The 12,757-nt window shown below is 44.0% G+C and overlaps 1 protein-coding gene across 2 annotated transcripts in view; it reads right to left on the reverse strand.

Annotated features, from left to right (window-relative positions):
* The window catches only part of Gspt1 (G1 to S phase transition 1), a 37,268-nt gene extending 24,717 nt beyond the window's left edge, over nt 1-12,551 (reverse strand). For both annotated transcript variants that reach the window (XM_021184378.3, XM_021184377.3), the window contains exon 1: nt 11,843-12,551. In XM_021184378.3, the coding sequence (XP_021040037.1) occupies nt 11,843-12,200 (358 nt within the window). In that variant the 5' untranslated portion in view covers nt 12,201-12,551. The remainder of the gene's footprint in view (nt 1-11,842) is intronic.
* Nucleotides 12,552-12,757: the final 206 nt, after the last annotated feature.

A 12,757-nucleotide genomic window follows, 5' to 3' on the forward strand; every position in this document is an offset into this window, starting at 1 on the left:
TTCAAATCTTTCCTTCACAGATATTAAAAATATAATACAAATTAATTGGACTGAACTTACACAACATAACTTCTACTCCTCTTGGGATAATCCTTCAAACCAAGAAGGTTGTGACTGTCAAGGTAGCAAACACCCAAGTAATTTGATACTAACATTTGACACTACAAGCCTCTGAAGCCTCTGGAACACATAAATTAACATACTCAGAAACGGTGATTCTTGCTGGGATTTGATCCCAACACACTCAGGCAGGCTGGGTTTAAGGTAACAATGGACTAACGTAGCAATTTTCAGGACAGCCAGAGCTACACAGAGAAACCCTATCACAGAATTATTATTTTTTAAAAAGTGATTCTGATGAAGTCAGTTTGGTCCTATTCTAGAACTCAAAGATCAAGTAACAGGTCAGCTTGCAATTACCAAACTACAAACTGCTTAGGGTACCCCTGTAGAGCTATAGGAGATGTGCATTCTGCTATCCAAATATGTGGGTTTGATTTCTTTATCCCTGAAGCACAGTTGAAACTGCTAAAGGTTTTCCAAGACGAAGAAACACTCCAAAGGATTTGAAGTCATATGACATAAACAAAATAGTGAAATCTGTAGCTTACAAACTTCATCTTTAAAACCATCGTCCAGAACGTATCAACACCTACAAAAATCAACACAGAGAAGTGGGTTTGGCAGCAGAGGACTGTAATCCCAGAAGCAGAAGGATCTGTTTAGCTAATAAGCAAATCTAAAGCCATCCTGGTTTTATGAGATTGTGCTTAGATAAAAAACAAAAAAATTTCTTTTCTTTCTTTTTGTTTTGTTTTGGTTTGTTTGTTTGTTTGTTTTGGTTTTTTGAGACAGGGTTTCTCTCTATAGCCCTGGCTGTCCTGGAACTCACTATGTAGACCAGGCTGTCCTGGAACTCAGAAATCCGCCTGCCTCTGCCTCCCGAGTGCTGGGATTAAAGGCGTGCGCCACCACTGCCCGGCTTTTTCTTTTTCTTTTTCTTTTTTTCTTAAACATCTAAGATCACAATTCTTTAGGATTTATTTATTTATTTATTTATTTATTTATTATATGTAAGTACACTGTAGCTGTCTTCAGACACTCCAGCAGAGGGAGTCAGATCTCGTTACGGATGGTTGTGAGCCACCATGTGGTTGCTGGGATTTGAACTCCAGACCTTTGGAAGAGCAGTCGAGTGCTCTTACCCACTGAGCCATCTCACCAACCCTAAAATACATTTTCAATACCATCAAAATGTTGAAGAAAATAATTGCTGTCAAGTTTATTAATATCACTACAACTGCTGTTGTTTGTCAGCACTAGAGATCAAACCCAAGACCTAGAGTTTGCTAAGTCCTCATCTTTATCAATGATTAGCCTGCATGTATGTATGTGCACTGAAGGGACTCTGGCTAGCTCGAGCATGGCTAGCATAGCTCTGACAGGCCTTGTCCTTCTCTCTGTTAGATTACATTTCCTAAAGCTAGCTACCAAGGTCCATTCCTTTATTTGGCCACTTCTTCCTCCTGAGGCTGACTAACAAGATTCAGCTAAAAGTCCAGCAATTTGGATCACCTAATTAACATGCCCAATGAAAATTCAAATTCATCCTAACATGAGATTTCCCTTTTTACCTTTATAAACTACCATTTTTCCATGGGTCACATCTGCCTACTGTCTAAGAGAAGTACTGCCCACTCCTCCTGTTCCTTTCCCCCTTTCCTACTTCCTGTCTCCTGCCTTGTCCTGCATCCCTGCACTCTGTTCCTCTGCTGCAAGAATCTTTTTTGTGCTAAGAACTTGGTCTTGGGGTCGAGAACTTTTTGAAAGTTTAAAATAATAGAAAATCAACATGTAAAACTGAATAAAAACCAGTAGTGCCTGCTTCTAATCAACACTTAGGAGGCAAGAAGCTAGAGGATCACTGTGAGTTTCAGGCCAGCTTGATAGGGGTTTCAGCTTGGCCAGGGCTACTTAATGAGAGGCCTTTAAAAAAAACAAAACAAAATAAAAAACAGACATTAAATTACCACCACTCTTATTCTAAAACTGTACAGATTCCTGGGTGCTTTAATAGGTACGTGACCTGTGACAGCTGATAGACTTGAGCTGTTAGTACTCTGTATTGAGTGAAAAGTGACATCGCTTCAGCCACCTTACAGAGAACCTAAGCCGTTCCCAGCACCTACACGGTGGCTCACAACCACCTACAACTCTGGTTCTTGGGATCCAACACACTTTTCTAGTCTTCAGAGTCACCAAGCATGCACATAGTTCAGATACATATGTGGAGGCAAACAATTATACACATAAATAAAAACAATAGTGAAAAGCTCTTGGGCTGTTGAGATGGCTCAATGGGTAAAGGCTCTTGCCACCACGCCCCACTGTCTAAAGTTCAATCCCCAGGACTCAGATGGTGGAAGGAAGAGGACCAACTCCCAAAAGCTGTCCTCTGATTGTTACACATATGCCATGGACTGCACTCCCCAATAAATGCAATAAAAATAAAGCAATAAATAAAACAAAATAAAAAAACAGCAAATGCCAAACCAGCCAAGGCTATGTAACAAGACTTTTAAAAGATATTGTCTTATACTTGATATAGAAAATAAGCCATATTTAAAAAACCACCAGGGAAGGGTGGCCTTCAATCCCAGCATTTGGGAGGCAGAGGCAGATGGATCTCTGAGTTTGATGATAGCCAAAACTACACAGGAAAAAAAAAAGTGTCTTGAAAACATACAAAAAACCCCATATTGTATGACTTCATTAACCTGAACTCCTCAGAACTGGTCAGACTCTAATCTGGAAAGCAGGGAACAGCAAGCAGTGCCCGCTACTTAAGGAGGAGAGGTCTCCTTTCCAGGTGCTGAAGTGGTATACAGTTAGATAGTGCTAGTTAAACACAGCCCACCAAACAACAATCAAAAGGGCTGAGGTGTGATGTCTCAGTGGCAATCCATTGCACTCAGGAGGCTCTGGGTTAAAGCACATGTGCACAAACAAAGCTCAGTGCAGACACTTCATGATTTGATATTTAAATCTGTACTGCCTAGGTATGACTTTGTTTGTTTGTTTGTTTTTGAGACAAGGTTTCTGGGTACAGCCCAGTCTACCTTTGCCTCCTGAGTGCTGGGTGGCCAGAACACTTAATATTTTTAAGGACTTAATTATTTATTTAATGTATTTATTTAATGTATGTAATTTATTTAATGTACACTGTAGCTGTCTTCAAACATACCAGAAGAGGGTACAGATCTCACTACAGATGGTTGTGAGCCACCATGTGGTTGCTGGGAATTGAACTCAGGACCTCTAGAAGAACAGTCAGTGCTCTTAACCACTGAGCCACCTCTCCAGCCCAGAATAGTTAACCTTTAATGAATTAACAGTCCTCTCCCCCACAGTTAACTCTCTTAACTCTGCCTGACCTTGAACTCACAAAAATATACCTGCCCATATTTAAGTATTAATTGGTTGTGTGTGTGTGTGAGAGAGAGAGAGAGAGAGAGAGAGAGAGAGAATGAGAATAAACACAAACAGATGCTATAGTGGCAATATGCATGCAGACTAAGAACAATGGCTAGTCCCCCTCCCAACCACCCCCAAAAGGTTTCTCTGTGTAGCTCTGGCTGTCCCGGAACTCACTCTATAGACCAGGCTGGCCTCGAACTCAGAAATCCTCTTGCCTCTGTCCCCCAAGTGCTGGGATTAAAGGCGTGAGCCACCAATGCCCACGAAATCAGGGTCACATCTATACTCACAATAGCATAAATTGTTATGATCAAAATAGTTAAAAAGAAATTAAATATTTAGCCAGGCAGTGTCTTGGGGGGAAAAAAAACTGATTCTTGCCTTACATGTTATTGGGGCAGGGTCTCTCTTGAATCTGTTGCACTATGTACCCCAAGCTATCCTGGCTCATGAGTTTTGAGGTGATTCTCCTGTCTCCTGTCTTGGCTTCTCATTCTGCCTTCGGAATGTTGGGATTACAGATACACAGCACCACATCTGGATTTTCAACATTGGTTCTAGGAATCAAATTCAGGTTGTCGGGTTTATGTGGCAAGTACTTTATTTTGATCTACTGAGCTGAGGTCACACTTGGCCCACTTTAAAAAAAAAAAGGGAGCTAGAGAGATGGCTCAGCGGTTAAGAACACTGACTGTTCTTACAGAGGTCCTGAGTTCAATTCCCAGCAACCACATGGTGGCTCACAACCATCTGGAACAGGATACAATGACCTCCTCTGGTGTGTCTGAAGACAGCAACAGTGTACTCATATACATAAAATAAATACATGATTTAAAAAAAAAAATAGGGTCTCACTTTGGAGTTCAGACTGGCTTTGAATGTATAATGTAGCCCAGGCTAGCTTTGACCCAGTGGCAATCTTCCAGCCTGGATTATACGAATGTCACTCCTCCAGACCTAGCTTCACTTGGGTTCACACTGATTTTCTGCACCTTTCTGCACTCACGCCATGGGCTGAGTTTTTACTGTGACTGAATACAGTAGGAGCCATTTTGAACTTGCCAGCTTTCTTAGTGAGGCCTTTTGGAAGCACCTGAACATCTCTAGCACCCAGGAGACCAAACTATCTTCCCAAAATTGCATGTTGCAATCTCTTTCTTTCCCCAACAGGCAGTACTGGAAAAGAGCGTAAGGAGACAACAGAAGAAAGTCTGCTGAACACTTAAAGATGCCAATGGTTTGTCTTAAACATGTCAAATGTTCTAGACATGAAAAGGCAGGCAGACACGGTAGCGAGTCTGCACTCACTCAGGAGGAGGATCACCGAGTTTGAGGCCAGTCTGGGATTCCTGGTGAGTTCAAGGCATCAAGGGCTACCACAGCAAGAACCTGTGGATAAACCAATGCACGCCGAAGCACCTGGGCTCCAGGTGCTCAGAGTGTGAAGTACAAGCAGCATCTCTTGAGTCCAAGAGTTCAAGTGAAGAAAGAGGTGCGGAGGAGGAGGAAGAGGAGGGGAGCCAGCAAAGGTACAAAGGCAAAGAGCAGGCTCAAAGCCATCTACACCAGGAAGAGGCAGCTCTTGAAACTGGAGCAGCGCCTGGCACGATTCTGCTGCTCTGAGACAGATGATTGGTGATAACGACAAAATCCATGGGCCAGTTTTGGAAAAGGGTCTCGAAGAGATTGTTAAAATTAAGTTACAGGATCTTTCCTGGTGGTTAGGAGTTACTGTCATTAAAATAAACTTTGAAACCAGAACCTACTCCTCCATTTAGTCACGGGCATAATCTTACTAAAGTACTTAGCTTTTCTAACCTGCAATTTTTGCTTCTATAAAATGGGTTAGTAGTATCCAAGCATCTAAGAAGTGCTGTGAAGGCTTTACGTGGTAAGCTGCAGTGAGTGCTCTATAAACCTACGACAAGCATGTCAGAATCCTGTGCTTATTACAAGAATGAAAACATTAGAAAGAAACATTCCAGGGCTACTGTCAAGAAATCCATACTGGTTATAGAAACTGTCTATAGATTCCCTTCTTCCACTATTACAAAGCATGGCATGGCAGAGAGAGACCTAAACTATCAGCTGGCAATTCAGGATTTCAGATCCACTGTTTGATTAACTTTGGGAGTGATTTCACACAACCATTTAGCCTGCTTACGCTTCAATTTCTTTATCTGAAACACAGGCTGTCTTTTTGCCGGAGTTACTTCTAGCTGTAACCAACAAACCCATTTATTATATCATTAAAACAACATCACATATCAACCTGATATAGTTTTCTGTGCATAACAAACTCCACTACGTTTTATGTAATCCTAAGGTTGTATTTACAATTTATGTCTCATCTACTTCAAAAACAAAAGTATATTAAAATACATACCAAAGCCATTTCAGATAGTGTCAATAAGATATGAAAAGAGAAAATATTGTCCTACCACCGAAATGAACTACCCAAAGACAGACACAGATTGCTCAGTAACACACTTGCTCTTTTTTTCTCTTCAAGTAAAATAACAATCATCTAGTTGGACTGTATTTGAGAAGCACACATAACCACTCCTAAGCTACAGTAATGGAAAATACTTAAAACATAATTACTGTTTCTTTCCCATTGAAAGAATTACAATGGATAACAGTAACAAGTTCTCTTTAGAACAAAGCTATTTTATGAATATACAAACTATATCTACTCTCAAGCTACTAACTTTGTTAAAATCTAGAGAAAACAAGGACAAAACTTTTAGGTACCCAAACCCGCTGAAGGCTAATGTCCTACTTTGCCAAATTCCTGGAAAATTAAAAGTAATCCCAGTTCTTGGGAGGCTGAGGCAGGGATGGGTGAAGTCCAGTCAGCCTGGGAAATGCAGTGACATGGCCTCAGAAGAAAAGCAAGGCGTTTATGAAGGACACCTGGCTTAATTTAATGATTTAATGATTGGAGTGACAAGGTTGAAACCATTTACTGAAGAAGGGAGGGAGAGAGGGAGGAAGGAAGGGAGGGAGGGATCCTGAATCTTTCTTTACCCATGTCTTGCCTCCACATCCTTGGCCTGTCTTTGCACATCCGCAGTCTTCCACTACTGTAACCCTCCTTGGCTTCTTGTAGACTCTTTCCAAGACTGTAATTCCTTATACTGAGGTTCCTTCCTACAAGAGCCTCCTGACAGTGCCTTGCACAGCATCCCACATGCAGTAGACAGGAAAGTGCCTGTGCACATCTAGAATGGATATCTAAACAAAAAATTCCACTTCAAAAAATTCCATTCTAATGTGTTAAATCACCTCAAAAGTTTAAAGTTTTTTTTTTTCATTCCTTTCTCTTCAACCAGAAAGATAATTCTATTTTTAACAAGATATTTCTTCTCTGACAAACAAAAGCAAATCAAGGCTTGATTTGTTTTTTCCAGTATTTCCCTGTCTGGAGAAATTTTGGATACTGTTTCCTGTAAGGAAAGAGCAGGCAATGGCTTAGTAGGTAAAAGAACTTGCCAGGCAAGCCTGCTGGCCTCGGTTTGATTCCTGGAACCCATATAGATAAGCAAAAGAGAGAGAACCAACTGCACAGAATTGCCCTATGACCTTCACACACAAGCTGTGGCATCCTGTGTGCACACAATAGCAGTAATAAACAGTTTGGAAAGTAAAATCTTGTCTGGGGAGCAAAAGGCCCTGAGTTAGATTGAGATCCTTGGCTGCTCATCCTAATACTAGGTAGTGCTCCCTAAATGCTCATACTCACGCTGCCCATGTGAGAAAACATGACCTGAGAACAAAGATCTACCACTCATGCTGAGACAGCTCTCACCACCCATCTCTTCCTACCGTCCTCTACTTAGTATTCCAATGAGGCCTACGAGAGTCTTTACATATTTATTCCTGCAGGCATTTAAGCTGTAAAACAAAACCCAAATCAAAACATAGGTTGGGAGGCTGGGCAAGTGGCTCAGTGTGTCAGAAGGCTTATCATACATAGGTAAGACCTCAGTTTGAGCAGGGCAGTAGTAGCACAAACCTTTAGTCCCAGCACTTGGGAGGTAAATGTAGATGGATCTCTGAGTTTAAGGCCAGCCTGGTCTACAGGGTGAGTTCCAGGACAGCCAGGGCTGTCTTGAAAAACAAAAAAACGAACAAACAAACAAGACCTGAGTTCAAATGCCTAGCATTCACTTTAAGAAGGTATAGGCACAGGAGCATGTTACCTCTGTGTTGTAGGATACTGAGGCAGGAACACTGCTTGGGATTTTTGACTGCCAGCCTAGCTCCAGGCTCATAAAAGATCCTGTCTTTAGGGAGTATGGCAGAGAGTAATAAAGAAAGACACTCTATGTCTTCCTCTAGTTTCCATGATCCCCACACAGGAAACACACACACTCCCACTCTCTGGCGGAGGATGTAGAATCCTTGCCAGCATACAAGACACTCAGAGTTGCACCATCAAAAATGAAAGACCATCTATTTAGTCTTCAACAGGAACTGGTTAACATAAATCAAGTATAAAGTTTTCTATACAAGCTGGGCGTGGTGGCGCATGCCTTTAATCCCAGCACTCGGGAGGCAGAGGCAAGTGGATTTCTGAGTTCGAGGCCAGCCTGGTCTACAAAGTGAGTTCCAAGACAGCCAGGGCTACACAGAGAAACCCTGTCTCGAAAAACCAAAAAAAGAAAAAAAATTTCTATACAAATGACTGTAACTTTGATTTTGGATAACCTCCAATCTGCTTTCTAGCCCTAAAGAAGCAACTTTCAAAACCATTCAGTGACCAGAAAGCTAGCCAGGCACAGGCAAGCATCACTGACTGCTCCCAGCATGCTGGGACGCTGAGAAGACAGCTTCTGCTGTATAGTGAAACTTAATTTTTTTTTTTAAAAAATCCAAAACAAGACTCGGGATGTGGCTCAGGTGATAAGATTGTATGCCTAGCATGCACAAATCCCTGGGTTCGAGTCCCAACATCATATACAGCATGTAAACTGTGATGATGCAAGCCTGTAATCTCAGTACCCTAGGCTGGAAAGAGAATCAGAAAAGTCTTGGCTATGCAGCCATGGAGAAACCAGCCTAGGCAATGTGACCTTCTCTTCAAAAGATAAAAAATAAAAGTCGCCGGGCGTGGTGGCACACGCCTTTAATCCCAGCACTCGGGAGGCAGAGGCAGGCGGATTTCTGAGTTCGAGAAACCCTGTCTTGAAAAACCAAAAAAAAAAAAAAAAAGTCAATCAAGTGATAGTGGTTGCTTAACCTTGAGAATTTACTAAAACTTAAGTAAAAAAATTTCCAGTGATTTTTTTATAAAGATTTATTTATTTTATTTATATGAGTACACTGTAGCTGTCTTCAGACACACCAGAAGAGGGCATCAGATCTCATTACAGATAGCTGTGAGCCACCATGGGGTTGTTGGGATTTGAACTCAGGACCTTTGGAAGAGCAGTCAGTGCTCTTACCCACTGAGCCATCTCGAGCCCCCAGTGATTTTTAAGATTTCTATTTTCATTGATAATCACTTGCCCAATTTACTTGGCTCTATAGAAAGTTGCATTTAAGTGGATGACGCTTAATTACACAAGAGTTCTACTTAATCATTGTTTGGAATTTGGTATTTTTACATTTTCAAAGAGAACAAGGTCAGCACCAGTTCCCTAGCTCTGACTTGAGATGGCTGGACACAGGCATATCTGTGAAAACTCTCACCACCAAGGCCCCTTCCTCTGTTGGCTGCTCTAGGCAGTGCTATATTTCAAAGAGAAACAAAACAAAACAAAACAAAGAGCAAATCATTCCAGGAGAAAGGAGTGTCTAGCCACAAGCCCTTAAAGGTTAGTCCAGAGCCCACTTACCACAGACTGGAAAGGAACAACAAAGGAAACAGCCAAGTATCTTATGGACTACTTCCTCACCATCAAAAACATCTGGATTCCCCTTAGGGAGTTACAGGCTAGGTGCTCTCCTGCCATTACTTTTTTCTGCTTTCCCCTAGTAAGAATGATGGCAACATTTATGGATTCAAAGTTCCCAAATTTGTCCCATATAGCTCTAGTCTTCTACTTAGGCAACATCCAGATATCAGACACAGAATGCTTACAGAACTATTATTCTTCCTTCTCAATAGGTATGGGTTCTTACTTTAGCCCATGCTGACTTCAATTTCTCAACTGTTTCAATCACGCAACAAAATTTAAACTGGGTGGTGGTGGCACACACCCTTAATCCCAGAATTCAAGAGATACAGTCCAGTGGATCTCTTGGGAGTTTGAGTTCTAGGACAGCCAGAGCTACATAGTGAGATCCTGTCTAGGGAGGGAAAAATAATATAAAATAAAATATATATAAAAATTTTTGTAGAAACAATTGATGTAGTAAGACCATTTTTGATTATAAAAAAAGTTCACACATACTATAATTTAGGAACTTTCTGACAAACATATTCCTACACTTAGTAAAACCACAAATTAGAAAGTAACAGATAAAGAAAAACTCCTGCACAAAACAAAATGCCTAGACACTCAAAGTGACCACTCCAAACCACGGCCCTGTGGATGATTACCCCTGTAAAATCTGATCAGTGCCTGTAAATGCAGTCTCCAGTCTACTCAAAGCTGGTAGTTCCAGAGGAAGGAGAGCCAAGAAAGACAATGACTGGAGATGTGGAAGCTCTAAAATAAGGTAGAAACAAGTACTTCCAGCAATTTGTAAGGAAGCTAACAAGTAGATTAACGTCTAAAAGAATTAAAAGTTGAATGAATTTCCTTGTTTGAAAAGAAAAATATCAAGCACACACAAATAAAAGAAATGCTGGTCAATAAAAGTCAAGTCCCCAGGTTTGAAGGAGGGCAGCATCCTTCCTGCACAATAAAAGCCCCAAAGTTCACTGCCCCACAAAAACCCACTTTAATACAGACCCAGCTCCTCACAAAAGCATTTCCCTAAACAGTCCAACACCCTCTCACTTCTAAAAAGCAAAGTGAAGCACGTTCCCCAAGAAACTAAATTCCAAGAACTTATTTATTTACTTACTTATTTATTTATTTATTATTTGCCAGACAGTCCAGGTAGCCTTCACCTAAAGATCTTGCTGCCCTTACTTCCTGAGTTCCAGGGTTGCAGGCAATGCACCACCTCACCTGGGAGGGCAGCGAGGTGATAATGCCATTTGTTTTCTCTGCTTTTTCCAAGCATTCTCCTGCCTCAGCCTCCAGAGTTCTGGGACTAAAGGCTTTAAGTAGTTAGTGTATCACCACACCAGGCCTAAGTCCAGAACTTAAAACATACTCTCACTTGAAAGAAGCTCAAATTATCTGGCCCACCAATGTCCCTGCTAAATAATCAAAGTCTCGGCCTTTTCCCTTCCCGTTTCTTTTTTTTTCTTTAGGACAATACCATATTTACTCAAAAAAGCATCGGCATGAAGGCAATACTTAAGTTCACTCAACAACATTGCTACAAAATCCGTACCTGATAGCAGGCTACCAAACATACAGCCCGTTTGTAAAAAGGTGTTTAAAGACTGAAGTTTGAAACGACAGAAAGTGTATCTAGTAGCTACTTCATGTGACAAATATTAAATTATCAGAAGTATTTAAGACTAGACTACTAATACACGAACGCAAACTAAGCTTTTATAAGCAACCCTTATAAGGTCCATACTTTTAAAACAATTAAAAGTCTACACGCCATTCAGAAGAAAAGTCTTAAATCCCGCTTAAAACCGCACATTAATCAATGAGGTTTACTACCACATGTTAGTACTGAGGAATCCTTGTGACATTTAAAAAACTTTTCAAGTATTCAAAATGTTAAGGGTGAAAAAAGGTCTTTGGATTGACAGCCAACAGTTTCTGGCGGATCACGAGCCTGCAATGCATCTTGGGATTCCTTCAGGTCGCTTTAGTGCCACCGATACTTAAAACGCAATTACAGTTCCAATCATAGAAACTACAGTAGGAGCAGCTCTCTGGGCCAGGCCTGAAGAGACAAGTCCTGTCCCCCCAACCCCTAGGCTCTCACACCGTCCTCCTGCCGGACTTCAAGCCCTATCGGTCCCCACTTCGGGGCCTCGTGGCACTGACTGGCCCAGGACTGGCGGGGTCCCATACAGTTCCTATGCCTAGGGATGAACCGCGCGCGGCCTTCCGCGGCTGGGCAATCGTCCCCGGGTCCCCTGGTCTCTGCTCCTCCTGGCCCAGGCGCCCCAAGCCAAGCAGCTCCCAGACTGGAGGCGCCCCACCCAGACCAGCCGGCGCCGCTGTCAGCGCCCCACGTGCGGGCCGGCCGGCCTCGCGTCCTCTCCACCCAGCCCACCGCGGAACTCCGGCCCCAGGCCGCCGCCCGTGCCTTGGGGATATCCAGCCCGACAACTTACCCGAAGGGCCTCCGGCGCCGCTGCCTGCTCCGTGGTCGCCGCCGGCTGCGCCAGCTGGGGATAGCGGCGGCTGGGCCGGACCCCGCAGGAAGGACGGCACGAATTCGGCGGCGTGGACGTTGGGGACGAAGGGCTTGGCGTTGACGTTGAGTTGCCGGCTGAAAGCCGCGCTGAGGTTCTCACGCTGGGCCTCGGCCACCGCGGCCATGGAGCCGCTGCCGCTGCCGCCGCAAGGCCCTGGCCCGGGGGCCTCCATATCCGTCTGGTCCCAGCAGTCGGGCGCAGAGTCGCTGCTGCTGCTGCTCCCGCCGCCGCCGCCGCCGCCGCCGCCGCCGCCACCGCCGCTGCTGGGATCCATGATCGGGGGGGCCGTGTGTGTGGTGAAGAGAGGGCGGGAAATGGAGGCGGGGGCGGCCGACCGGGGAGGAGCAGGCCGCGCTGACCCGGGGAGGACGGCAAGACTAGGGAGCTGGCAGCCAACGACTCACTCGCTGGCGTCCTGGGCAGCAGCTAGAGTCCAGACTGTACACTCGAGACCAGGAAGACAGCGGCTCAACCCTCCTCGTGTGTGCGAAAGGATCTCCTCCCACCCAACCTCAACTACCGCCGCCGGTCTCACCGCCAACCCCACGTTTGGAGAGAATTGACCTCTCGCTACCACCCGTACCTTCGCCTCGGTAGTTCCCGTCTGTGTCCGCCCGCGTTTCTGCCTACGAAGCGCGGCCGATAGCTAAACTACAAGTCCCGACAGCACCCGCGTAGACCCGGTGCGGTTTTCTCGGGGGCTGACGGGAGTCGGAGTTCAGCGCTCAAGCGTCACCGGAAGCGGCTGGAACTCCCGGCAGGCAGCGCGAGGAGGCAGAAGTCTGGTGGCCCATCTGTCGCGGGGTGGGGGTAGGGGTAGGCTCTACTCGG

This window comes from Mus caroli, unplaced genomic scaffold (genome assembly GCF_978045245.1).
Source record: "Mus caroli unplaced genomic scaffold, Mus_caroli_1 scaffold_17, whole genome shotgun sequence".
Classification (NCBI taxonomy): Eukaryota; Metazoa; Chordata; class Mammalia; order Rodentia; family Muridae; genus Mus; species Mus caroli.